Source organism: Enoplosus armatus, chromosome 8 (assembly GCF_043641665.1).
Source record: "Enoplosus armatus isolate fEnoArm2 chromosome 8, fEnoArm2.hap1, whole genome shotgun sequence".
In the NCBI taxonomy this organism is placed as follows: domain Eukaryota; kingdom Metazoa; phylum Chordata; class Actinopteri; order Centrarchiformes; family Enoplosidae; genus Enoplosus; species Enoplosus armatus.
The window spans coordinates 11328990-11356940 of NC_092187.1; the positions used below are offsets into that span (position 1 = coordinate 11328990).

Sequence of the window (27951 nt, forward strand, 5' to 3'; positions counted from 1 at the left end):
ATTGCAGTCTCATAGAAAACCATGCATCTAGGCAATAATCCATGCTGTATTATCCATTTACAAATCACCCAGATTCACTCGCTCACTGTTTTGAACCTCCTGTAAAAACATTGTTGTTGTGTGAAGAAGTGTTGCTAAATGAAATCTGCTGCAGCCGATTGGTCACAGGATGTTTACAGATTCTGTAACATATGCTAGGTAGTTTCTTTGTACCAGTGATTTGTAATACATCTCCTTGGTGACGGCTAAACAATGGAGGCAGGTTCAGACAGGGATCACACAAAGTGAAGTGGTGTGGCACGGACCCAGCTGGCAATTCCCTCCCAGTACCATACCACTGGTGAATAGACAGTCATTTATCTTGGCAAGGCACAGTACAAACCGAGCTTGCGTAGAGCTTCTGCATACTTTTGCCCAGGGGGGACAGAAATGGCGTCCCAGAGCACTGAGCTCATGTTTCTGCCTCTCACTCAGATTACACTGAACACTTCACACAGACAGGAGCAGTCACTGAGGGGGAGGCCCTCGACTGCAAATACTTTCACTTTGTCTGCAAGAAAGCTATGAAAATGATTTGTGATTATAACCTTGTTAAACTCGATAGTGATCATTATGAGCTGAAGAAAACTGGAAACCCATGTCTCTCTCACAGCTGCTTCGCTGTTTTCTCCCTTGGGTCTCGATGATTAAACTAAAAAACTTTGAATTCATTAGGGAAATTGATTTAAAAAAGGTAGAACATTTAATTGAAGCTTCATGGTAATCCCACGCTTTTTGTCAGTGCCTGAACATGTGGATTAAAAGAAATCACAAAACATTTCAAACTATATTGTTTATTACATATTCCTGCCAACGCTTACAGCAACACAAGACCTTGTCAGATGCGACACATTGCACACATAGTACTATTACCACTGCTCGAGGCAGAGCCGTACTAAAGTTACAGTAGCTCAAATAGTCAGTAGAGGACGAAGAATCACTACAACTCACAAGAAGCTTAACAAAAACCTCTCACACAGTTACACGGACACAAACATAGGGACCAACACTATTCAGGAGCTAAAGCATAGTTTGAGGGTGAGCTGAACTGTGGTTGTACTAGGACGTACTGTAGCTTCTCCACCCCACAGACAACAACTTGGACCTTGGATTTCAGCGTCGGTCTCTCTATCTTCTCTCCAGACAGGGCAGGTGACCTAGCGTGGCGTATATGTGTGAGGATTATTTATGAGCAATGAACACACAGAGGCCCAAGGGCGAACACCAGCTCAGATGGGGTGCCTGAAGTTCTGGCCGGCAAAACGGGCCTTGTCGCCGAGCTCCTCTTCGATCCTGGAAGAGAGTGATGGCTGTTAAAATGGATGGATCTATAGCCTGAGAAAATCTGCAATACGTAAGCCTCTAAGGAACACACAGCTCGTACTGATAATAAAGATGTGACCAAGCTTTTATTTAGCCAATAGAAATATGTTGACGTTTTTGGACTGGACTCACCTGAGCAGCTGATTGTACTTGGCCAAGCGCTCAGATCGGCAAGGTGCACCTGTCTTGATCTGGGAAAGGAATTAAACGACATATAAGACCCAATCTGTAATGTAAAAACTACACCAATCTCAACAACATTACTGACACTATGGCGCTGAACTTCAGAATAAGAATGAAAAATGACTTGTCGGTTAAGGTTTTACCTGTCCAGTGCAGAGGCCGACTACCAGGTCAGCAATGAAGGTGTCCTCTGTCTCTCCAGAGCGATGGCTGACCATCACACCCCAGCCGTTGCTCTGGGCCATCTTGCAGCTAAAAAAAGAGCCATGTTAGCCAGTTTATACTTCATTTACTTGGATTTTGGTAACGTGTGCTCTGCTGTGGACACTCACGCCTGCAGGGACTCTGTGACAGAGCCGATCTGGTTGACTTTAAGCAGCAGGCAGTTGCAGGCCTTTTCGGCCACACCCTTGGAGATGCGTTTAGGGTTGGTGACTGTGAGGTCATCGCCCACCACCTGGATGCTGGTGCTGGCTGTGAAATTGGTCCACGCCTCCCAGTCATCCTGGTCAAAGGGGTCTTCAATGGACACCACTGTGAGGACAGACAGAAGGAGAGAGAGCAATGTTACAGCAAATAGTCAATAGTTAATATCTACAGAAATCTTAAACCTGCCATAACTGATTTTTTGGCCACTTGGAGGCAGCAGAAAAAAGCTTCTAAATGCTCCACTATGTTTATCAGCTAGCCTCTAACTTTGATAGTAGAGTACAGTGGGTTTCTAGATGAAAACAGCTGCCCACTGCGGTTGAAAACAATGCTAATCAAAGCGGAGAGAGCAAACTAATATGTACAATCTGTGGACACGGGCAGCATATGCCCATACAGTTGTATTAACACTATATTGGATGTTTTCTTGTTATACTAAAATGATCTCCATAATATCTCGGAAAGTTTGCATCAGAGTTTTAAGGCTGTAAATAAGAGGGTATGTGTTAAAAACGCACCGGGGTAATCTTTGACGAAGCTCCTGTAGAGGTCAGCCAGCTTGTCAGGGGAGATGTAGCGGCTGGGGTCGTCAGGAGACTTGAAGTCCAGGTCGTACTTGCCGCCCTTGTAGAACTCAGAGGCGGCCACATCCATGCCGATAACAATCTTGTCAGTGTAGCCGGCCTTGGCGATGGCATTCTTCAGCAGCTCCAGAGCTGAGACAAAAAAACAACAACATGCTATAATAAAAAAGTGACTAGAGATGTTGCTAATAAAATCAAATCAGTCACCACTGAAGAGTCTGCTCCACTGGGGCATTTGCCATATCAGCACCTTGACCTGACACTGGAGTCAGAGGCTGGCAGTCAATGCATTCAGTGCAGAGTTGAGGCCTTAATTTAGAAACCATATGTCCGCTCAGGACTGACATGATAAGTGAAGTGCTTTCCTGGAAGGTCTAAGAATGTAATGCTTTCAAGACACTCCCTCATGACTACAGTATCCTAAAATAACAAGTAATTGATTCAGCTAGATCCCTGTAATGATCCCCTTGTGATGAAACTCTTATTGTTGAACAGTGGTTATGGCTGCGTTCATGTTTCCTCTCACCTTCCTTGTTCTCCAGGATGTTGGGGGCGAAGCCTCCCTCGTCTCCTACATTAGTGGCGTCCTTGCCATATTTCTCCTTGATGACATTCTTCAGGTTGTGGTAGACCTCAGCACCAATACGCATGGCCTCCTTGAAGCTGCTGGCTCCCACAGGCAGGATCATGAACTCCTGCATGGCCAGCTTGTTGCCTGCATGGGAGCCGCCGTTGATGACGTTGAAAGCCTGAAAAGAAGCAGAGAGGATCCGCTTTCAGCCTAATGGAATCACAACTGACTACAGCGATTCTTCAGATCAGACATTAATGGTACATGTCTGTTAGGCAAATGAGCATTAAGAGCCTCTATAAAGCCTGTAATATGTGACTTAGGTGCAGTATGATGCTCACAGGGACAGGGAGGATGACTTCAGGGTTGCCAGCCAGGTCAGCAATGTGGCGGTAGAGGGGAACGCCCTTCTCTGCTGCACCAGCCTTGCACACAGCCAGGGAGACGCCCAGGATGGCATTAGCACCAAACTTAGCTGAGGGAGGGTACACACAAATATTTCAATATATTGTGTATACTGTGTGTAGTTCTTTCAAGGCTGTATTTATGAAACATTAGCAGAAATCAATAATGCATGACCTTGAAATAATATGGTTCTACTGGACTTTTCTGTTACATAAACACAATGTATGAGTGCCTGTTCATGTTTGTGTGGTATTTTTTATGTCATTATAAAAGAACAGGACCTATCTTCAGTAATGACTGTTGAAAATACAACTCAACGAATGTGTCCGAAATCACTCCCTTGTTCACTCATTCACTACTCTTTATACAATAGACCCACAGTCAGTTGTGATTTATCAATCATTGTCATTTTATGTTAATAGATAAAATAACCAGACAGGAATATTTCTTTTTGGTTAATCCTGCAAATTAAATATTTGACCAATCAAGAATCTTCATCACATTGATGCAGAAATCTGCGAAAATATTGTCACAAAACAGTTCTGCTTACTTACTTACGACATTGCTCACCACGCCATAATACACCCAGAGATATTAATAAAGGGATAGCTTCAACGAGTAAAGTAATACATAGAACTTTACAATTTCAGCTCACAAAACTCTGCATTGATATTGTCACGCCAGTTGTACATAAAGTGGCATCTTACACTTGTTTTCTGTGCCATCCATATCCAGCATCAGCTTGTCAATCTTGCCCTGATCCACAACGCTCACATCCTGGATTAGACATAACATGACAGGTTATACTGTACATTTGGAAATAAAAGATTAACTAGGTTCAACTCTAATTCATTAGTTCAGAACAACACACCCCAATAATGTTAGGATAATCACAGCATTTCAGAATTATACCACTGCAGCTCTACCAACGCAGCAGTTTATAGATACTTTAGATATATCAGTTTTAGAAATGCAACAGTCAAAAACCAATGAGGTCAATGTAAAATACAAAAAACTCTCAACATGTCACTTTTATGCAGCGTCTTACCACTTGTTTTAAAATCATACAGTACAGACAGACAGTCAGTACTGCTACCAAGTATACTAATATTTTTGTGCCATCATTTCTTATTGAATTTTCCAGATGGATAAATAATGAATTCAAGAAACTGATCAGTTCGCTTGAGGCTTTTGACACTAGCACATATTAATATTAGTCAAACAATAAATGGTCCTACCTTGCTAACCAGTGCAGGTGCAATTGTTTTATTGATATGATCAACAGCTTTTGAGACACCTGCAAGGGACAAGCAGACCATGACTGACCCAGACAGAAGAAGAGCATGCAGAGCAGGCCAGACAGATGACCACAGAGCACCTCATCCAATCTCATGAAGATGTGTGAGTAATTCTAACGTGTAAAATATTATTTAGCCATCTATGATTGGGCTCTTTTTTCTTTTTAGATCTGTGAACATCTGTTAGTGCCTGCCAATGTTAGTTTCCAAAGGCAAACCCATTCTTCATGCTGCTGGGCACAACGGTATGTTGTTGAAAAGAGTCATCCTGTTATTCCACACTCTATTTACCTGGTTACACAATGCAGGGGCCAAGAATTCATTTATATATTTAACTGCTCTTTTGACTCCTAACAGGAGGGAGAAAGATGGAGAAAGAAGAAATGAAGAGGGAAGAGACAAGGACAGACAACAGAATGTATAGCAGTTTTGAAATGACGTGAAAAGGTAGCAACAGAACGGAGGTAACCAGTAAGTTTAGAGGGGGGATCAATGAAGACGCCTTACCTTTGCCCATGTAGCGTGTTTTGTCATTGTCACGGAGCTCCAGAGCCTCATAGATGCCTGTGGATGCACCGCTGGGCACTGCAGCTCTGAAAAGACCTTGGAGACACAGAGGGCGTTTTGCAATTGTCATTTCCTGGAGTGCTGTGTCATCATCTCCAACAAGACTGACTTACCATATCAGCCATTACCATGAAAATGCCTGACTTTAAACTATGTGATTACTATGTGATATTTATACAGCACACGAACATGGCTGACATGTCTGGCATTAAGTGCAGGACGTGCTGCTTGGTATTCACGGAGCAGCTAAAGGCCTTTTCTGCCACGGCAATGTACATCGTTATTCTGTCCACAGAGAGAAATAAAGCACGTGTGGAGGAAGTTGTACTGGCTGTGCTGCAGACGACTGTGATGTAACAGGGGAAGACAGGCCGCCAACTGAGCATGTGCAGTGCATCTGTGGAAGGATGCCAAGCCACGCCCATACATACAAGAGGATGGCCATTTTGGATTCACCCAAGTGAAGAGAAATTGGGGAAAAAAAAGCAAAAATCTATTCAGTTTGCTCAGTGGACCGGCAAGGATGGTGTGAGTCTGAGGGGATTTAGGGCTTAGAGCCAGGAGGACAGAGCTGCTGTCTGGGGCATGAGTTCAGGCTTAACACATCATCTGCATCAAGACATCACCTGGCTGCGGCTGGGGGATGCTGGCAGCAGTCCATCAGGGTATAAACAGAGATGTCGTGCTATTACATTATATCTGCTTTATTAACAACTAATCCGGCCAAATACAATAAAAAGATCCATCTGAAATAAGAATTTACTGACTTAACTGAGATGGTCTTCACAGCGACATTACATCAGCAAATTTACAAGTAAATATAATTAAAAACATTTCTATTTTGTGCTAATAATCCCACCATGCAAAGGATATAACTGTAACAGTGAGTGCACATGTCTCTCTAGATTAGCAGAGCTGCTGAACTTACATCATTCAAGCATAGGAGGTTTTGTAGTATGACTGTGACCGAGAGGCAAGCTGGTTACGTAACACAGCGCAACACATTACAGTAACTATGACAGACGTGCTCTGGGTGCTGCACACTCGCTTTGGTCTATGCTGTCAATGATGCCAAAACAGGCCTGGCTGACTTTAAAGGGAATCTTGTCAAAAAATATGTAAATAAAAGGTGCTATTTACAGTAAACTGGAGCACTTAGCAACCATCCCAAACTAATGAAAAGACGACAGGGCTGCAGAATACAGCAGTCGATTTCCAGCCAATGTGTTCAAGGCAGTGCAGCCAGTTCTGCTCACTTCCATGTCAATGGTCATTCAGGTTGCTTCATTAACATTCTCAGGACATTTCATTGGGTTGAGCTGTTCCTTTGTTTTAGCTCTCAGAACAGAACAGCTCGCCAAAATCCTTCAATCACGGTCAAGCCATTAGTTAATTGAATGGATCTTGACCTTAGGCAGACGTGTCAAACGTTGCAGGGTTTAGATGTTTTATGCTCAGCAGCTTCATTATGTAATCTACAATGAGGTGAGAGAAGCATACTGTAGATTTAATTAACCCGACACCTCTAATTTGCATGCAATATCAAGGATTCAACTCAACTCATACGTTTGCTAGAGGTACCTACTGTATGAGCTATCTGTGCTTTAATTACAGTAACAGAGTGCTGTAGAGACAGTGTGATATTACAGGAGCTATTTTCACACATCCACCATCTGATCTGATCCACTCTGGGCCTGGAGCTGGCAACAGTGTAGGGCAACAGAGGGGCTACATCCTAATCCACAACTTAACTAGTTTTCACTAGCTAGCTGGGCACATACTGGGCAACAATCACACGTTTTAAATGACCTGTTAAACAATCTGTAGCGGCTGAACAAGAACTAAAGTTTGATTTGTGACTAAAACACATGTATATATATATATTAGCCATACAGTACCTTTCTTGGTGTACAGGTCAACCTCCACGGTGGGGTTGCCACGGGAGTCAAAAATCTCACGAGCGTGGATCTTCAGGATGGACATGGTTCTGGATCTACAGATGAAACGACAAGGAAGCGACATCAGTATAATAATGTTCCACAGGCCAAGCAGACAGACACTGGTTACCGTGTAGTTACTTACTGAATTAAAGCCTCGCGTCAAAACAGTGAGTTGGCAAAAACGCTCAATGACACGAGGGACAAAATCTAATTTATAGCTTGAGTTTGGAGACAGACCAATAAACCATCTAATATAATCTCTGATTAAATATACACCGTATTTATTAGCTGTGTAAACCACCTGAACCAACTGATGTGGGCTGGCCAGGGTAACAGATATATTAGTCACAGAAAGGCGTGGCTTAGGCAGCAAAAAAAAAAAAAAAATCTCTGCAGGACCATTCAGTTTACTTAATATATCAGATTACAAAACAGCATTTCAAAATGTTTGTGAAACTGAGTTGAGAGCACTACTGTCAAACAGTTAAGTAAGAAGTCGTGATAACAACGGCGAAAAGTCACTTTAAGTAAAAGCAAGTGAATGACTTGGCACAATACATGTTTGGCTTCTTTTTGTCCAAGTTAGACTATACTGATACGGGTTGGTGGCCTGAGTAGTGGTCTAATCTCACGCAGCCTTCGTTATCTCTCCAAATTCCAGTAGCGGAGGTCAGAGAAGGTTTAAAGCCAGACAGTGTGGCCCTGACGCCTGCTGCCCTATTGATTCTCATCTGTTTTATCTAACTTTCCCTGAATCCATGCGCTAACCTGCTCATCTACCCACTCTGAATGCATGAGTGAACTTTGAGTACAGTCAAAAGCAAAGCTAAGCTCGAGTGTGCCCACAGCAGAACCAATGGAAAATCCTCTGGCCTTAAAAGTCTGTGTGGAAACTTGCCACTGGCTACAGCCAAGAGGCTAAATAGCCCAAACACACACACACAGATCCTGTTCTTTACCTAAATGGACATATTTTACAGTTTAATGGGGCTGGGTATTGAACCTCAATACCTTTTTGATACTAACCGAAAAGATTTAAATATGTTTTCTTTTCCAAGTTCAGGCTGTTTTATCTAGGCAAAGTTCTCGTAGGGCTGCTTGTGTCATTTTTCTCAAAGTAAGGTACCCAAAAAGGTAGAAAATGGTATGGGAACTGAAACTCACTCTACTAAACTTCACCACCCCTACTGAATTGGTAAACATAAGCCCAAAATATATCAGAGATGACATGATTAGTTGATTAACCCATTATTCAACAATTATACTCCATTAATGTTTTCAAAGTAATTTTTCAAGCAAAAATGCCCAAAATCCACAACTTAAATCAATTGTGAGGATGCATATCCTCATGCAAATGCTTATCTTTGGAAATCATAAACAAAATATGGGTTTTGGACTGTTGGTTGCACAAATAAAACTACTTTAAGTCTTTTAGAAGACCAAACGATTCATTGATTGATGGAAAAAGTAATCGGCCGATTAATCGATAATGAAAATAATTGTTGGTTACAGCCCAAATGTATAGTACATTAAATATATTTCTGTCATGGATGCACGCAAACTACAGTAAACGTCTATTCCATTTTTGTTTTTTTGCTGCCGGATCATTAACGTGGAGAGCAAGGAGGTAAGCTGGCAGCACAAAATGGCACCCACAGGAAAATAAATAATTCAGGATTGATACCTGATATGTGTGTATACATGTCAGCTTAATCCTCAATTGGGCTACATTAGGTCTACCAACCTCAGCCATATCTGTGTATTAATACTCAGTTTAATAATTATTCATAAAAAATACTGCCTTTAAAACTGCAGTAATCAACTTACAATCTAATAACTAAGTGACTTGTTAAAAGTATCTTCTGGAGGTCTGTTGAGTTACAGTAAAGACTGTCCATCACTAGAAAGGCTGTAATCTGTGTAATCTTGCAACATGCAGTAATTTTCCTACAGGCGGTGGACACACCCCCACGTCTGATGCAAGCAACTGGTAGCTCACCCACTGTCTGAGCCAACATGTGTAGCCTATGACAGTGTCTGACATACCATCACATCATTTAAGGCTTTGAACAAAAAAGACACCAACAGTGGTTCTTTAACAAATGGAGGAGACTGCTGGGAGTTGCACTTGCAACTTGACGCCCTTTTCCCACACACACTGCAGTTCTTAAATGGAGTGACATCTCGCCAGCTGACGGCCTGGTGTAAAAATAGACCCTGGGCTACAAACTACTCCATCCTGCATGCCGCAAAAACATCAACTGAAGAATTAACCAGCGTTTGTATAAACCGGTAATACACAATCAAAGTATCCGCTAACTCAAGGGCAAGACTTTGAGGTTATCGTCGAGGATGTGGAACATCGCGTACAGTTTATACATACCTTATAAAAGAGAAAACTAGTTTATATTAATGTACACTGTCTTAGAAGAGTCCTTTTAAATCTTAATAGCTGTTGTCTTATCTAGCGTTTGCATACAAAAAGCAGAAATAACGACGTCAAAGTTACCTTTCCGGCCTAACTGTGTGCAAGGACGGTGCTGTTTCTCTCTCGTGCGGGCAGGCAGAGAAGGCGCTCGTGACGCTTCTGGCTCGATGATAAGTGGACGGAATCAGGAAGGAACGGGGCAACGGAGCCACCTCATTGGCTGGGACTGACTCACGAGGCAGATGAGTGCGAGGAGGGATGCACGTTCACCATCAGGAGTCAGACTGACTTTACATCCCGATTGAGGACGAGAGGATGCGGATTTTTTTTTAAAATCTTAATAAAAGCATCTCTTTTAATAAACACAAAATATACACATACAGCGTACATACACACACAGGGCGAGAATGTTTTTGATTTGAGGTGAACTATGGGAAATGTAGTATTCGTTCGTTGTGGGGATGAAAGAGGCAGTATGCGGAAAGATGACGCATTATGAGTACGTGCAGAGAAGCAGGGATCTCCGATGCAGTGGCTCGTTGGTGGTCACATGTCACTTGTGGTCACGTTTTTTGGCACTGACTTTTCTTTTCACATCACGAATATGATAATATAATGGCGAAGGAGATGCGCGAGTTTGTCCAACAAGATGAAACACTAAGTAAGCGCTGCTGCGGCCAAAAGATGTCTGGATATCTGGAGTAAAACTGGTTGAAAACTGAATGGAACCGTCGTTTCAACAGCATATCAATAATTACATTCAACATGTTAAATATAGTCATCTAAATGCTGTTGAAAAAACTTTCACCTTTCAACCAAATGCATCCCAGTTTTAGACAAAATCTAGACGTCTTGTGCAAATCACCAAGTCACTGCTCACTGGGAAGGTTTTGTTAAAATGTGCTGTGATTTGAAACGTTTTGCTTACTATCAGCACCTTATTTGCGTTATGTTTTTATACGTGTTTGAACATTCGTTAATTCAGATTTTAAGTGTTTCCCCCTTGAGAGCATGAAAAGGTAGAACTACTTGGATTTGCATGAGGATTTGCACAAATGTGTATTCTAAAGAGTGACTGCACTGGTGATTCCTGTGGAGATTGCAGTAATGAATCACAACATGAGTGAATAGTGGGTTTCCCCTACGCATCTGACGTCTCATCATCATCACCACAGGACATGGATTTCATGCAGCTGCGCAGTGCAGTGAGAGCAGCATCCACGGCAGATCGGATCAGAGCTGCTGGAGTGACAGTGTGATGAAAGCCTGCTGCAGTGACCTTGAGACTGTGTCAGTGTTAAATTCAATTGCGCCATCTGCTGCCCGGGTGCGCCCAGTGAAATGTCTCCGCAACAAGTGCCATCCAGTAAGACATGTCCGAGTTTGGAAGGACAGATAAAGTCATCAGTCTTCAGATAAATGTGTGTAATAAAAAAATACAATATCTTTTTCTGAAATGTGGTGTATGTGATGTATAGAGTAGCATTAAATGAAAAGTAAAGTACAAGAAGCTCAAAATTGTACATATGTGCAGTACTTGAGTATATGAGGTACTTCCCACCACTGATTAAGGAATTAAACTTTAACTGACAGAAAACGAATGAATGACAGTTTAGTCTTTTCTCAAGGACAGTTTAGCTTGTTGTGTACATCTAATACTTTGACTTTCACTTGAGGTGCTGGTAACTTGTGATGAGGATATGTTTTGTTTTTTTTATATTTTGTAGATTCAATTGTTCATCAATAACAACTTATTTACAACTGCAGACTTGATGGATTGTTGTAAAAACACTTCAACATTTACTTATTTTACATTGAAACTGCAGAATTGATGGTTTATTAGAAAGATAACCGCCAGATGCCCTGGCAGTCTAATATTTAAGACACACCACATAACAGTTCATTTCCTGGCTGGACGTTTTACCCCTTTCTCCTCTCACATTTCCTGTCTCTCTCTCTTCTGGCTGTCAAATAAGAAGGCAAAATGCCAAAAAGAAACAAAAAAAAACTTCAAAGAAAAAAGACAGGCCCATTATACTGACATACTAATAAGTTGATGACTTATTAGAAAGTGAGAAACTCATGAGCCTTTCTTATGACTTTGTTAGGATTTGCAATAATCCAAAATTAGTTTGTATTAATGGCTTATAACTGATTTATAGCCATAGAGCATTGGCAAATGTTTTATTAACCATTAATAAAGCCATTAGTTACAACTTAGAAACACTTTTATTGAAGGGTGACTATTAAAAAGTGGAACAGATCACACTTATACTTTTTTTCAACTTTGGCCACTAGTTCAGTTTTTCATCATTTTAAAAGTAAAGTTCAACATTTTAGGAAATATCCTTAATTTCTTTTTTGCTGACATTTAGACGAGAAGATTGATACCACTCTCATGTCTGTTCGGTAAATAAGAAGTTACAGCCAGCAGCCAGTTAGCTTAGCTTAGCACAAAGACTGGAAACAGGGGGAAACAGCTAGCCTGGCTCTGTCGGAATGTTACGACATCCACCTACGAGCACCTCTAAAACTCGAGTATTAACACATTATATCTGTATAATCAGTCCAAAATGTAAAAATGCCAATTCGCCGTTTCAGTTATGTGACAGACTATTTCTTGACTAGGCACTGTAACTTCCCCCAGTCTTTGCTCAGGGCCACGTGATTCCCACACGTTAAAGCGTATTTCCCATAATGTCAACCTTTTCCTTTAAGTCACACCTTTGCTGAATTTGCCCCCAGCCGGTCACCTGGTGGTACCTGGAGTTTCTGCCTCTTGTCTGAAAGGTTCTTTCTGGCCCTCCTGTACTCGTACCATCTGCCTGTGAAATGGTTGGAGGCAACCGCACTGGCACTCTGCTATTCCGTTAGTCATCATTAGAAAGCTGCACCAAGATGTGAAGAAGTCCAGGAGTTTACACCGGCTGTGATATTGTCCAAAAATATGACATCAATTTGCATTGCTATGCTAATGACAGTAAAATCTGTGTGCCAGACATGTGGATATGTAGTATTCATTCACTTCAGGCTTTTCATACAGTATGTGTCATATAAAAATGTCATTGCCACTGCCAAGCTGCCCTAAGCGTAAGACTAATTTGCTCCAGTGAAGCTTCTCAGTGACTCAGACTGCGGTTGTACTGGGCTGCTTCCAGGTGTGAACGTGTGCGACTGTGCGAGCAGGGCGTTCCTGGAGAGAGCCTTCACGCTCAGTGGACCCTGGTTAAAAAGGGTAAATAAAGACTTAAAACCCATCAATTCTTTCTATGCTGTGCATTTCCTGATCCAGGCGGCTGAACCAGCAACCAGTATGTTTTCATGCATATAAAATAACACTATGAATAGGCAGATAATGTCTCTTTTTCACACAGCAACATGGTTCCAAGTAACACAATTTCCTCAGTTAGCCGAGTTTGCATAATTTGTGTGGTAGGTCAATGTCTGGAAGGAAATTCGTATTATCTTCTTTTTATTATCACAGCAGACAGAAGAAAAGGACAATGTTGATCGTTCACTTGACTTACTTGCGCAGCGCCTTGAATCAAGCTATATTACACAGTTTCAGTTGCACCAGCCATTTGACTGTCACACACAAAAACGTATGTATTGTTTTGTTTGTTTTCACACACAGTTCTTCCTGCTCACTCTATATGACCTTTTTGGCGCAGCTTCAACATTTACATCCAGGAAATACAAAAGAACCAAGACCCAGGATTTAAGATAAATAATAACATAAACGTACTCTAACATAAAAAATTACAAAAAAAGCACTTGAATAAGGGTGGTTTGTGTTAAGGAGGTTTGTGTTAAGGAGCATGACGTGGCAAGACAGCTTGTAACCACAAAATAAAGAAGTCCCGGCTGATAGTGAAAGATACCGATGTGTTGCAGAAGAGTGTGAAGTGGAGCAAAAACAGCTACCAGAAACAAACACATTATAAGCACACTGAATCTCTTCACCATCAGCTATATATGTTTGTATGTTCGCATGCATTTGTTTAGTGTAAATGCATGTGTCGTATGTGTGGTTACTGCGTGTGTGTGAATGCAAATAAACATTTATAAATATGTTATTATATGTTGTCACAACTTTCTAGATTATTGATGTCATATGTATTTGTTGTTATTGTTGATTTGATGTTATATTGATCTATTCTTAATAACACAGAATTTATTATCACATCCAACATTCCCTCCAATGCCAAAGTTTCCTCCCATGTCGCTGCATTGCCATCACACATCATCAAAACTAACTTATTAACCAGTGGGTTCCTCTGCTTTTTTCCCCAACAGGGTACTGGGAGGCCTTCAGTGTAATAAATGCTCATGAAAAATGCAAGAAGACACTGTGAAGGTCAAAGTGTGATGAGGTGTCGTGTCTAAAGAACTTGAGCAGTCACCTGATGTATATTTCATCCCATACTTGAGCAGTTGCACTCAAGAAAAATCCTTGTTTTATCAACTTCCTAATGAATTTGTTTTGCTTATTTGTTAAACATGTTTTTATCAAATCTTTACTGAGGCCACTGCAGGACTCTCTACATACAATCTGCTGCTGAACCACATACCGTATGTCAAGCTCACCATATATGGGCTTTAAATTATTAGGCTTGCTCTCGGCTGGTACAATTACATCATTAAAGTCCCCAAGACCTTAAAAACTATGATTGTCCTCAAGACAAAGATAAAACCAGTGATTTACTGAGGAAGAAGACTGCTTTGGTTCATTTCTAAGTGCTGGTGTATGCAAGTCGAGTGCCGAGGGGCATCGAATCCGTGGCTCTTAATGATCTCAGACTTTGTGCATGTAGAAAACGCTCTCCTGTCACTTCACCCGTAAAGGTCAGCTCTGCTTTCTCCACCTGGGCTTGTTTAAAATAGTTTTTTTTTTTTATCAGCCTTTAGGTGTTGATCGCCAACACAAAAACAACTGTTATCAATCAAGTGCAGAGAGGGGCCGTAACTCCAGTCCAGAGAGGAAGGATATGAGCGGAACAATGAGGGTCTTAAATCAAGGTGAGCCCTTTGATCACTTCGTAATTCAATCAGCCCTTTGCACACACGCAGACACAAACACACATCCTCGCACGAGATTTGTAATACTATGTTTATGAGGACTCTCTTCTTTTACTTCCAAACTTTGGACTTAGATTTCAACCTTAGTGCACAGGCCAAATTTAAATTCTAAACTATGTCAAACTTAACCCCGAATTCCAATTTTAATCCTAAATTTAAAGAAATACTTAAACATACACTTATTTGCTTTCCTGCCGAGAGTAAGATGAGAAGATCGCTACCACTTTCATGCTTGTGTATAAAGGTAACAACATCTGCCTACCAGCAACTCTAAAGTTCACTAGTAAACACATTTTGTCTTGGGGGGGGGGGGGGGGGGGGTTATGTACTGGACTATTTCTTGGCAGAGCACAGTCACTTCCAGGAGTTTCTGTTGTTTGCCTGACGACCTCATGGTGGAGGACAAGAAATAGTACGGCATATAACCCCGTAACCCCTTTTTACACTTTTTTTGTATGGATTAAACAAACCACAAACAGCGTGTTAATTAGTGAGCTCTTTCTGGTCTTTATGCTAAGCTAAGGTAAGTGGCTGCTGGCTGAAGCCTTATATTTACCAGACATGCTATGAGAGTATCTTCTCATCCAGTTCTCGGCAAGAAAGTGAATAAGCATATCTTCCAAAATGTAGCACAATCTATTTTTAAAATCCTGACCAAGACTTTGTTCCAACAATAAAAATAGCCCTTTCCCTTATTTGATCCTCACAGGCAAACTGCACACTCACACACCCCAGAGTTGACATTTACGGTTCAGGTGTGGGACATGTTGCGACTAGTGTGCATCAGCAGGTGATGCATGTCATGCTATTTACAACCATTGGCGCTCATGTTTTTTATTCACAGGTGCGTTTTTTCCTTTTATCAGATGCCATCTGTGTTTTTTTTCAGAATGACATTTTTTCAGTTTTATTAGTGACAGAGGCATGAATGAGCATGTAGCAGGGTTACCTGTGGAGACTGACAAAGTTAAAGTCAAATGGAAGATGATTAAAAGACACTGAGGTGTGATGCTGCACAGAAAACAACAACATATATAAGATACGTTATCTTCTTGTCTATACTGATATTTGATGGTAATCCAAAGTCAAATATGAGACTCCAACTTTTGCCCTGTTATGGGAATTTACCTGACATGACTGGCTTCATCTTTGCAGCAAGAGAGGAATAACCTGCACACAATAGAAAAAGTAAGTACAATTTCAACTCAAACCTAATTTAAAAACATATTTCAGTTAAGACAGTCAAGATAGTCGGTAAGAGCTGTTTCCCTGTGACTTGCGGCTGCTGGGAAGAGCACTGGGCGTTTTCAGCAGAGGTTTCAACACCTCCCTTCGCTCGCAGTTTAAAATCTAGAGAGAAAATATCTGTGAGGTGTCAGTGTCCTGCGTGGAAGGAACAGAGACGCAGCGATGGAGTTTTTCTCGGTGTTTGTCTCCGCTATTTTGGTCTGTGTTGTCAGCGCTGGCATTCCTCATGATGGAATACACTGGACATACACAGGTAAGCTTTTTTTTCTTTTCATTTAAACATTTCGTCTGAATTAAAAAAAAAAAAAAAGTTGTTTAATTTAAACAGCAATAGTGACAACACTGAATTGGATTTAAAGGTGTTTGATGCGTAAAACGTGCGTGGCAGCCGATCCAATGCGCAGTTTGCTCTGGTATAAAACAAAGAAGCAGCAGATAACATACATTTTTTCCAAGTTGTTTAAATATCATTATTACACTATTATTATTATTCGACATTCACCCGAGGCATTTGGCCGCGAGGCTCTCTGGGTGACGCGCGCGCTGCATTGGCCACATACCTCGGATAACCGCTGTCAGACTCTGGCTACATCAAGAGCTTGTGAAAACAGAAAGAAATTATTAGTTGTAAACAGCGCGACAGTAGGACATCATTTGGGAATGAATAGCCTACTATAGAGGAATACATATCAGCTGCAACAATATCCAGTTGAGCAAGTCCTGTGCGTGCCACTACAAACACCTGTGACCTGTTTTAATGCTCCACAAACAAGTGCTAATACCTTGCAATAGTTAGACACAGGGCCGCTCCCTGAATTCATTTATCTCAGTCCAGTGGGTGATTTCTACAATGTGATGAATAGTTCTCGGTGCTTGGTTTTCTTCACGCAGAGGGAGCTCTGGACCAGATGCACTGGCCAACCAAGTACCCCGCATGTGGCGGTAAGAAGCAGTCCCCGATTGACATCCAGCGGCGCAGCGTGAGACACAACCCAGACATGTTACAGCTGGAGCTCAGCGGATATGATGCTCAGAGAGGGAATTTCCTCATGTCCAACAACGGGCACTCCGGTAAGAGAAGCCAGCAGGAACAAAATGTCAAAGAAAATAATGAGCCTATACCACTGTTTTTGCTGCTCTAGTTCCTGAACTATAAACCAAACTTTGTGTGACTGCTGTTAAACTGTTCAGGCAACCATTGGTTTCCATTCATTTTCTTGTGGTATAAAACTCAACTGGCACATTCTCAAAACTTTTCAAAAAAGTCTGCAAACTTTGCCCCAGAGATTCAACATTGTTGCATACCATTGATTTGACTTGACTTGAAATGTTTTCACGGCATTACTTCAAATCAATAACATAAGTTTGACAAAATGCATATCGCAGCAATAAATGGAAACCAATGGCCGTCTGTCAGGTAAGAAAACATATTACAAAATCTGAAACACCATAGCTGTTATGTTCAGTTATGTTCATGATTCGTGTGGTGCCTCTTTTGTGTTTTGTTAAAATAAAACACTTTAACATCTCTATATCTTTATGTTTTCCGTCAGTTCAAATTGACCTGCCTCCCACTATGATAATCACCAAGGGCCTCCCAGGAAAGTACACAGCTGTCCAGATGCACCTGCACTGGGGCGGCTGGGACCTGGAGGCCAGCGGAGCGGAGCACACCATAGACGGCATCCGTTACATGGCAGAGGTTGGCTTAATGAAAGAGAGGTTTAGAGATGATCAAACAAGACAGGGTAGAATCTAAATGCCACCAATGCAGTGATGACAAGCCTTTACTGCACAACGCAAACATCCTCTCAACATTAAAGCCCGCACTTAATCAAACAGAGGCAGTTCCTACATACAGACCTGTTTAAATGCTTACATGAGTTACAACTGAGAACTGCCTCCATTCACTGCCTCAGTGTAGAACAGTGAATTATAACAGGTCATCAAAGCATGTAGAGCCTGGATTGCATCAAAAAGGAAACCAGAACAGCTTTTCATTTCCTCGCCCTTTTCTGTGACTCCATTTCTGAGAATTGTGTCTAACAGAGGCCTTTGTTGTCTACTGAATATTTTCCTGCTAACGTGTCTCTTTGCTTCCTATAAGACAACCAGTTTGTGTGTTCTTTGATTTAAGATTTGAACTGAATTTAAAGTTAATCTGTTATTTTAAGAAAAGCAGGTCATTGGGCATATTTTGGCACCTAACCTGCTGTGCATTTCCACCTTGTCTTTCAGCTCCATGTTGTCCATTACAATTCTGACAAGTACAAGAGCTTTACTGAAGCCCGAGATAAGCCAGACGGGCTGGCAGTACTCGCCTTTTTCTATGATGTACGTAAGCCACAAATACTTTTGTTCCCTTTCTTCTGTGTTCTGCTTTTTGTGACCACCAGGTTGTTCAACATCTACACAGGATGCCAGCACTATTTCTGATGTATGACCATCAGTTCTGCTTCAGGAAGTTTACAAAGTTTCTTTGTAGTGAAAGAAATTATCATTTGCGAAATGACCCAACGCCCTGTGAAGTGTATGATACTTTGTTTCGGTCATCCTGCTGGGTTGAAAGGGTCTATTGAGTGTTCATTTGCATGCCAACATATTGAATGAGGGCTTGTCTCCTGATGAATGCTCTGCATCTCAGGCAGTCGGCGGCTCTCGGCTGTGAGAGGTCATCGCTGCAGCAACACCATCTCTGGCATCCGCCGTGATAGCAGCGCAGAGTGGCTGAGAGTTATTTGGACAAACTCATTTAGTAACAAATGATTCAGATTCATTGACACTGGAGGTTAAAAGGGTATTTCCAGTTTATTACAACTTGGGTTTTATTTTCGTAGTTTTTGCCTTCCTTCCCACTGGTAATAATAAGGTTGTATTCATCAGGTTCATTTCTGAGATCTGGGAATGTAGCAACATTAGTAAAAAGAAGTCAGATGAGGCAAGAAACTCGAGCTGTCAGGTGATCAGACAGGATATAACGTATTTAGAAGGAAAAACAAAGGTGAACTTCGATTATAAACATCCGTCACAGTTTACGGACAGACATTCTGGTTCAACTTTGGGCTTTTGTGTCCAACAGACTGTTTTCTTGTGCAACAAGGGATTAAAGTAGTAAATGAAATAGTTTAGATGAATCTTGCTAAATGTTTGCCTTGTTTACCTGTCTGATCCTCTAACATAACATAGAGATACAATGGCCAAACCTACGAAAACAAGGCTCAAGTTATAATAAACCAGAATAATCAAGCGCGCCTTACTATTCCTTTACACATGCATACACACTCACACTTACACACACACTGTTGCCTTTTGCTTACATTTAATGCATACATGTTTTGTTCTGTTGTGTCAACCTTGTCAAGTCACCCACAGTGTTACGTTCTGTCTTGTTTCACCTATTAGGTCTTGTCGCATTCATCAAAAAAATAGAGTTGTAATACTATTATACTTGTGTGTTTACTGACTGTTCCACTGCATGTTCTTGCAATAAAGAAAAAAACACACACTCATAGTTTCAAAGGGTTTCACACTCACATATTTCAACACAAGAAATAAAGTTACTCTGCCTTAGAAAAACTGTTAAACTGAGCTCAACATTCAAATTAAATTCTTCTGTTTTGACTGAGCTTAAAGTTTCACACAGCTTTGCTTCACTTTCAGGACGGGCATTTCGAGAACACCTACTACAGTGACTTCATCTCCAACCTGGCCAAAATCAAGTATGCACGTGAGTTACTGCGCACAGAAACATATGCAACCGTCCTTGAATGGAGTCTAATGCCATTTGATCCCGACAGGTCAGACCATGAACATATCGAGCATCGATGTGCGCTCCATGCTCCCCGAGAACCTCAACCATTTCTTCAGATACCAGGGCTCCCTCACCACTCCTCCCTGCTACGAGAGCATCCTCTGGACTGTGTTTGATACACCGATCACTCTCTCACATAACCAGGTACAGCAGACAGGAAAGGCCTCAAAAATGTAGACATTTTGACAAAAAAAGTCTGCGTTTGTAATCCTACAGCTGATAAAAAAGTAAAACTCTCAACTATTCTGTCATATAAGGAACCTTACTGCCACCATTTGAAGGAAACCATCTTCTTTTGAATATTATGTGGTGCAACGTCATAGGTTTCTCTTCTTCTCTGTTGTGTTCAGATCAGGAAACTGGAGAGTACTCTGATGGACATTGACAACAAGACCATATGGAACGACTACCGCATCGCTCAGCCTCTCAACGACCGAGTGGTGCAGTCTTCTTTCCTGCCACGCCTCGGGAAAGGAAGTGTGTAGCATGTTGGGACACTGTGATTACACAACAGGGCAATTTATTCCTCAGAATTGACGTCAGGCAGGCCCAAGTCTAACTCTCGTCATTTTCGTTCCTCCTTTGTCTTTTCAGCGTTTTGTCGGCAAGATGAAATTGAATCCAGGCTCCTGAAGATCGAGGGTCTGATAACGTCCCTTGGAAAGCATATGCATTCAGGTGAGTGAGCTGTTAGTCATAAAAAACGCTGAAGATGTACCCATGTTTATTCTGCCTCATTTGTCTCTTTCTTAATTATTCCCTTAAGGTGGATCTCGCAACTCAAGGCCTACCAGATATGGTGAGTCCTTTGTTTACTTTCTGGTTGATTTATGACAGCAGATGATTGACGGCAGATGGATATTTCTCGCTCTCCAGTCTGATTCTAGTTTTTCTGTTTTCCTCAGAACCTCGTGCTCTGTTTCCTCTGGTGCTCAACTTCCAGGAGAAAAATTCTGGTAGTTATGCTTTGGCCCGCCTCAACCATCCCATGGACCTGGCCTCCTTCACTGTCTGCATGCACGTCCTGCCTGAGGTGGATGGGGTCCACACTGTCATCTCCTACTCCAGTAACGGCAACGACAATGAGCTGATGATCTCCATCGGCGAAGACAAAGATGCAAGGGAGATGGGCCTCTGGATTGGCAATGAGTTTGTCAACCTGCCGCACAACTTCAAGTCCCATGACTGGGCCAACTACTGCATAACCTGGTCGTCCCACACGGGAGGCGCGGAGCTGTGGATCAACGGTATGGTGGGCGAGCAGCGGTACCTGAAAAGCGGCTACACAGTCAGCCCTGGCGGTGTGTTCATCCTGGGCAAAGACCAGGATGGATTACTGGGTATCTCGAACGCAGACGCCTTTGTGGGTAAGATGACTGATGTCAACGTGTGGGACTATGTGCTGACCACAGCAGACATACGGGACCAGATGTCATGTGAGAGGAACAGCACCGCGGTGGGAAATGTGTTCAGCTGGGGAACCACCAAACTCAGTCTGTATGGAGGGGTGCAGCTGGACAGTCAGTACAGATGCTCCTGAAGAGGCTCAGCTGCTTCTGTTTGCAAGAGCTTCAAAATGCTAAAATATCACTGCTGATGGTGGGGATTTAAAATGTGTATGGCATACGTAATGAAGAATAAAATGTCTTTCAGGCACCTGTATTGTATTCATATCTTTGCATCATAAATAAAGGCTTACAAGTGACTTCTTGGTTTGTTTAATGACTCAAGCACCCATTCACATCTCTATAAGGCCGCACGTAGTGCACACATCAAGTTTCACAGTATTTTTAGGCAGTATTGAATTGCACAAAGATCTTTTATTCTTTCCAATAGTAGCCACAAACAAATTATACAAAAAGAGATTGTGTAAAGACTCACAAAACAAAAAAAAGAGGCTATGTTAAAACATTTCCAGTCCATTACAATACCCCCAAGCGCTAAGACTTCCTCTCCTCTGAATGCTCTCATTTTTCTTCAGAAGGCCGTGACCCTCACTGCATCCTCCCGGCTTTCTTTGCTCTCTTTCAGTGGCACATCCCCATCACCCAGTTTGATCTCCACTTTGTTCCTCTTGGCGAACATCTGGCTGATCTCCAGGAAGGTCTTGTTCTTGGTCTCCGGGACCACCAGCCAGATGTAGACCAGCGTGACCAGACAGATGAAGGAAAAAATGATAAAGCTGTAGGAGCCCAGACCTCTCTGGAGGGAGAAGGGTGGAGGGGGGAAATGTAATCAGCGTGTCCTCAAGATGAAACCTTGTAAATTTGTTAGCCAGAAATAGTTGGATGGACATGAACAACAGCCAAGGTGAAGCATCATTTGCACGCTACATTTGTTGAAACACTTTCTTTTTGTTTTCCGTTACTCAAACAAATTCCTCCCTTGTTTGCTTTTTGGTTTGAAGATGAGAGGAAGTAAACATGAGACAAGCATAATGTTTATGTTTATCTCTAAGACTACGCCATTAGAAAAAATACAATGACAAAACAGTTCCCAATAAGCAGGGACAAATGCTACCTCTGCAAGCAGAAAGACTTTTAAGAGATTTAAGATCAGATGACATATGAAAATGCTTTGCTTAAAGTAAGAATTTATGTCTGATATGGTTTTTCCACAAAAAAGAGCAATTACTACTTAGGAATTCTACTCTCCCCATTGAAAAATCCACAATACATGAATATGCAAATATCCTTCAAAGTTCAACCACTGGACATAAGATGTCTCCTACTTCACTGTAAAGCCCATTCTTAGTGCATGTGCACTAAAGTTTCAAGTTTCAAGTTAAAATTCAAATTAAGTGCTCTCTAAATATGATTTCCCTAAATTCACAAATAGTGGCCGGGGCCTTTATTTACCTCAACTGTAGAGGTCAGCGGGCCTTTATATGTATATTTGGTCATATTTTAGTAGTTTTCTGATCTGCTACCGTTTGCCCTGTTAAATTTTTGTTACTGCATTATGGTGTTAATACAAGCTCAACATTGAAAACCCTCAAGCGTTTCAGTGGACAGAATCCCTTAATTTCCTAACAAGGCTTTTATTGTGAAACATTTGCAGGACCATGTTGTGCAGCAGGAGTTTATCCACTGTATTTGGGTCCGGCCTTCATTTGTTTGCGGCGACCACGGCCCCGGCCATTATTTAAGACTTGGCTACTACTGGCTTTTGTTTGAGGGAATATGGTAGTTTTTCTTTAAGGCTATGAAAAGTATTTCCAGTTTGGATATGAGAGTTGGATTGGTTGTTGGCCAATCCTTATCCCCCCCATTTATCTTTTGTTGATAAAAAAAGGTATTTTTATTAATGGGTTAGAGAATTGTCTCTTGCTAATTAAATATGACGCTACAGCCAGCAGACAGTTAACTTAGCCTAGCATAAAGACTAGAAAAAGGGGAAACAGCTAGCCTGGCTCTGTCCAAAGGTAACAAAACAAGCCTAACAGCACGTCTAAAGCTCAGTAATTAACAGGTAATGTCTTGTTTGTTTAATCCGTACTAAAAACAGAGACAATTTGTGATTTAATAGGGGGTTATGTCTTGCCTTGCTGTTTACACTTAAAAAAAAACATCTGTTAACTAATTGCATTTCAGAAATAATAAACTTTCATTCCCCCAGTGTAAGAGTTCTTAGAAATTGTGTAACTGACCTCTAGGAAGGGGAAGACGAGGCCAACAGTGAAGTTGGAGAGCCAGTGGACGGAGCCTGCGACCATGAAGGCAGCGGGCCTGGCCGACTGCCTGAACATCTCAGTGGTCACCACATAAGCAATGGGACCTGGAGAGCACAGATGTGTTCAACCACAACCAAAACACTTCACAGACACATCATCACTCTTCAGGGTCACAGTGAGGATGCTCATGTCTCAAACAGCTGAGTGCAGATTTACAACATATATCATTACATGTCTCGTCGCATCCAAACAACGCCTCAGCTAATGGAGCACCCTAGTTGTAATCAGTGTGTGTGTAAATAACCATCGGCGGGGTCAGACTCACTGGGTCCTATGGCATGTCCGATGACGTAGATGATGACACATGCGATGCTGACGTAGGGCATCCACGTAACGCTCGCCTGTCAACACAAACCAACAGCTGCTGTTATTGTTAACCGGTTGTATTGATGCTTTCAAACGGGAACAAATACGTAACAAAATTTCTTTAATGGCTGGAGTCCTTGTTAAAAGCTCCACTGAGAGGATTATTAACGTGCCTATTCTCTATTCTATTCTTTAGAGTGTGCCTTTGCTCCTAAACTTGCGAAGATTGACTAAAAGAAAGAACTCCAGTGCTGTTGAAAGTGATGCCTGTCTGAGGACCCAGGTGAGATTACAGCGTTTCAGGGGGGCAGCACTAGTTTTGTGGTTATGTCTAATGGCCAGCGCTTCTCATACTTTAGTGGTGGGTGACTCTGTTTTTATGTCTCAAAGTTCTCATGACCCCAGCACATAGAGACGTCAAGTCATCGTTTTATTTTCCAGACCAAGCTCTAACTGTGTAATATATGTGGAGGCACAGTGACGCACTCTCTGCTGATTTGGCTTTGTACTCACTGGAACTGAATGAAACAGTGACCACAAGGTTAAAGTGCTGACTCTCAGCTGTGAAGTAAAGGGATGGCTCTGTCGTGTCATGACGACGGCCAATTCATAAACTTTTTTTTTTCTGTCATTCACTAATCTCCTCTGTCATCTCAGAGCTTGCCAATCCCTCCCTGCCCTGTAGTAGTCCTCAGCATTAGTCATAGTGGTGATCTGTGCCATCATACGTTTCATCCTCCTTGTCCTGTTCTGCTGGCTGCCTTTTTGGATTTTTGCCTTGTATGTTGCTGACCTTTGCCTTGTAAGTAAAACCAAGTAATCTTTACTTTACCTGTTCTTCCTGCGAGTCGTGCTTTCGAGTCCACACTCTGTGTTACTGAGCCACTGAACCACTAACAACTAAAACAAAAACTATCTGCATGGCCAGATACCACTAGAGGTCAATGAGAAAAAAAATTTTTTTGTTATGTGGGTGAACATCCTTTAAGGGTGTTTAAGGTGGTTCTCAGCCATATCGTAGAACTCACAGTCACATAGTCCTCCTATTTTAAGACACTGCAGCAGGCCAGTAATCCTGAACATACAGTACAGACAAAGCAATCAAAGAACCTTTATGGCCTAATAGTCACCTGACCTCTAACCAACTGAACATGTTAGTTGCGGGTTCGAGGACCAGACTGAAGGCAAAACCCCCCTTAACACAAGCAATAAGTGAAGTACTGGCCTGGCAGAACATCATTAGGGAAAATAAAAAAAGCTTGCTGATCTGTGGGTTGTGGACTTGCAACCCTGTATTAAATATGATGACTTCATTTAAGTTCATTGTAATTTGTACTATACATTTTGGTCCCCTAAAATTAAGGGATCATGTATCCAAAAGGCTACAATTCCTACACAGTTCATTGGATGTGGATGCAATTTCCCTAAAGGTAAATATTGGCACTTTAATCTCAGAGTCACTGTTTCATTTCGGACATAATGTGCTAGAGTACAGAGCAACAAAGAATGCATCACTGTCTATATTCCCAACTTATTCACTGTATTGATCAATATTCTATTATTGAAAATAAACAAATACATCTGTCTTAAAATCCTCCTATGACTCACTCTCCACAACAAGTCTCCTGACCTCAAGGTTGAGAAACTCTGACATACACATTATGTTTTTGTATGCTGAACCACGAGAGGGCAGCAGAGTCACATCGTACCTGGAGGTTGAGAGCGACAGTGAGCAGCACACAGGCCCCACAGCAGATCCCAAAACCACAGAGGAGGAGCAGCCGTCGTCCCGCGGCCTCCACGATGAAGACCTGGTATGACAAATTAACTGTTCAGAACAATTGTCTACTGCTGATGTGATCAAACAACAGACTGTAGATCCCAGCTTCTCCCCTCAAAGGTTTAATTGCTACAGCTGTTGTTACAAACTTTAACTTAACAGGGCACCTACCGCAGCTATGGTCATGAAGACATTCACTGCACCTGTTCCCACAGTGACGTACTGGATATCATTCTGCTTGACTCCTGCAGAGGCATATATGCTATCTGCATAGTAGTAGATCTGAGGAGGGAGAGAGAAATGCATCATGGTTATAAAAGAGTTACCGATTATAAACATAAGTAGGAGGATGCAAGTAGTATTTGGAAATGACTGAATGAAGCCAAATGAGTGATAACAGATCCAGTTTTATGTCCTGATGCTTTATGCACAGGATTCAAAGACAGTTTGATCTGCTGCCAGAACAGGAGAAATAGTTTAAACAATGCACTGTGATCTCTGAAACAGAGTCAGTGGAGGCATCAGTGGGTCAGGGACAAGGACAAGGACAACTAGCCCGACAGGCACGGCTCACCGCGTTGACCCCCGACAGCTGCTGGCCCATGTTCATGATGATGATGGAGACCAGCTGCCAGCGAAGGGAGCGCTGGGACAGCAGGGTGAGCACAGACAGGTGGCCCTCTGCCCTCTCCGACTGGTCCTCCAGACGCATCTCTGACAGCTCTGCGTCCACGTCGTCGCAGCCCCGCAGACGCTGCAGCGCTGTGGGTGACAAAACATACAAAATATTATAATACACAGTTATTTACCAGCTTCCCCCCCAGCCACGTGAGATAGTTTTTGTGTTTTCTTACCTTTTTTTGCTGTCTTCTCATCTCCTCTCTGTATGAGCATGTACCTTGGGCTCTCTGGGCAGAAGGGAAGCAGCAGGAGCTCTATCAGGGCAGGAATACCCGTCAAACCCAGCAGGAGGGTCCAACCTGGATACAGAGGGAACAGAGACACATCTTTTACCAGTGGACCGACCGAAAAAGCTCTCCCCCAGAGTCTCCCAAAATCAGCTGTCAAGGATGTGCTTCAGCATCTGGATGTCTAACATTTACCTGTGGTGTTGCCCAGTATGTTTCTGATGCCCAGCACTTGTGCACTGAGGATGCCAATAGTGATGAAAAGCTGCGGTATGATGCCAAGAGCTCCCCTCAGGTTTTTGGGTGAGAGTTCTCCCAGATACATGGGCACCACGTTGGATGAGAGACCTGCAGACAGGGAAAGACAACTTAAGATACCTGATGATTGCTCTTATCAAATCAATGATTACTTGAACAGTTGAGCATGCGGACCTGCACAGATGCCCACTAGAAACCTAGCCGCGATGATGATCTCGTAGGACTTGGCAATCTCACTGACTCCCATCATCACAGCAGGGACGATAGAGAAGATGTTGTTGAAGAGGAGGGTGCCCTTCCTGTCGCAGGGTCGATGCATTTAGTGCAACTAGTGTACAGTTTTCATTCTGCATGATAAACGTGACATATCCACTCTTAGATGGGGCATAACATGTCAGCATTACCTCCCTAGTTTGTTGACCAGAGGGGCCACCATCAAGGAGCCGAAGAAGCCTCCTAACGGGTACATGGACACAGAGAGAGACCACAGCAGTGTTAGGAAGTACTCCTCCATCGGCCGGCCGTAACGCTCCAGGTAGGTGGTGTTATAGAACTGCTGCATGAACTGAAGAGAGCAGGACAATACTGAGAGACACACATCATCACATGTAAGTGACATTGGCCGCTATATCACTGTGTGTTACAGCTTTCGTTTTTTTTGCTTGAGTTACCGGTGACGGAGAGTTGATCACAGCCACGTTGTAACCATACTGGAATGATGAACCAAATGCAGATATGAGTGTTGCCAGTGCCAGGACCACAGTTAATCTCTGCCGGGTGGGACATTAGTGCACTATGTGAAACCTCCCTTTACAACACAAACATCATCCATCATGATTACATTATTTGCACACCGCCACAGAACAGACAAAACAAACATGGACGTGATAATCACACCTGGTGTGTAACTCACCCCTCTCCTCTCCGCAGGCCTTCCCCATTCCTCATTCTCCTCCATGGCTGTGTTTGGACTTGTTGTCACTTTCAGCAATAATAACCGCACATTTTGTTTGCACTGCACCACTGGATAACCGCCTGCCCTTTGGACAGGAGATCAGAGA

General features: G+C 42.3%; 3 protein-coding genes across 3 annotated transcripts; 1 reads left to right on the forward strand and 2 right to left on the reverse strand.

Moving 5' to 3' along the window:
• Positions 1 to 817: 817 nt before the first annotated feature.
• eno1a (enolase 1a, (alpha)) lies at positions 818 to 9923 on the reverse strand. Its single transcript, XM_070911225.1, has 12 exons — positions 9849 to 9923; positions 7298 to 7392; positions 5340 to 5435; positions 4773 to 4831; positions 4242 to 4311; positions 3471 to 3604; positions 3085 to 3307; positions 2493 to 2690; positions 1878 to 2079; positions 1689 to 1797; positions 1495 to 1553; positions 818 to 1332 (listed from the first exon to the last, which is right to left on the reverse strand). The coding sequence occupies exons 2-12, from the start codon at positions 7380 to 7382 to the stop codon at positions 1269 to 1271; spliced, it is 1299 nt and encodes a 432-aa protein (XP_070767326.1). The 5' UTR covers positions 7383 to 7392; positions 9849 to 9923; the 3' UTR covers positions 818 to 1268.
• A 6315-nt stretch (positions 9924 to 16238) lies between these two features.
• ca6 (carbonic anhydrase VI) lies at positions 16239 to 21610 on the forward strand. The gene is made up of 10 exons (XM_070910371.1): positions 16239 to 16347; positions 16986 to 17165; positions 17648 to 17796; positions 18333 to 18428; positions 19755 to 19821; positions 19892 to 20049; positions 20256 to 20382; positions 20500 to 20583; positions 20672 to 20704; positions 20811 to 21610. Exons 1-10 carry the CDS (start codon positions 16257 to 16259, stop codon positions 21443 to 21445), a joined length of 1620 nt encoding a protein of 539 aa, XP_070766472.1. The 5' UTR covers positions 16239 to 16256; the 3' UTR covers positions 21446 to 21610.
• A 272-nt stretch (positions 21611 to 21882) lies between these two features.
• Positions 21883 to 27848, reverse strand: slc2a5 (solute carrier family 2 member 5). Its single transcript, XM_070910465.1, has 12 exons — positions 27804 to 27848; positions 27562 to 27660; positions 27295 to 27455; positions 27065 to 27189; positions 26828 to 26980; positions 26579 to 26704; positions 26299 to 26486; positions 25896 to 26006; positions 25654 to 25755; positions 23904 to 23979; positions 23555 to 23682; positions 21883 to 22107 (listed from the first exon to the last, which is right to left on the reverse strand). The coding sequence occupies exons 1-12, from the start codon at positions 27846 to 27848 to the stop codon at positions 21883 to 21885; spliced, it is 1539 nt and encodes a 512-aa protein (XP_070766566.1).
• Positions 27849 to 27951: the final 103 nt, after the last annotated feature.

Bases quoted from the DNA above. Each gene is read 5' to 3' on its own strand.
- eno1a (XM_070911225.1), bottom strand. From the start codon at position 7,382: ATGTCCATCCTGAAGATCCACGCTCGTGAGATTTTTGACTCCCGTGGC. The intron at 4,312-4,772 runs GTAGGACCATTT...TGTCTAATCCAG, and splicing joins CACCTGCACTGGTTAGCAAG to GATGTGAGCGTTGTGGATCA. The intron at 3,605-4,241 runs GTAAGATGCCAC...ACCCTCCCTCAG, and splicing joins GGATGGCACAGAAAACAAGT to CTAAGTTTGGTGCTAATGCC.
- ca6 (XM_070910371.1), top strand. From the start codon at position 16,257: ATGGAGTTTTTCTCGGTGTTTGTCTCCGCTATTTTGGTCTGTGTTGTC. The intron at 20,383-20,499 runs GTGTGTAGCATG...TTGTCTTTTCAG, and splicing joins GCCACGCCTCGGGAAAGGAA to CGTTTTGTCGGCAAGATGAA. The intron at 20,705-20,810 runs GTGAGTCCTTTG...TGTTTTCCTCAG, and splicing joins CTCAAGGCCTACCAGATATG to AACCTCGTGCTCTGTTTCCT.
- slc2a5 (XM_070910465.1), bottom strand. From the start codon at position 27,848: ATGGAGGAGAATGAGGAATGGGGAAGGCCTGCGGAGAGGAGAGGG. The intron at 23,980-25,653 runs GTACGATGTGAC...TTGTGTTGACAG, and splicing joins CTGTCGCTCTCAACCTCCAG to GCGAGCGTTACGTGGATGCC. The intron at 23,683-23,903 runs GTGAGTCTGACC...TGTGCTCTCCAG, and splicing joins CGGACATGCCATAGGACCCA to GTCCCATTGCTTATGTGGTG.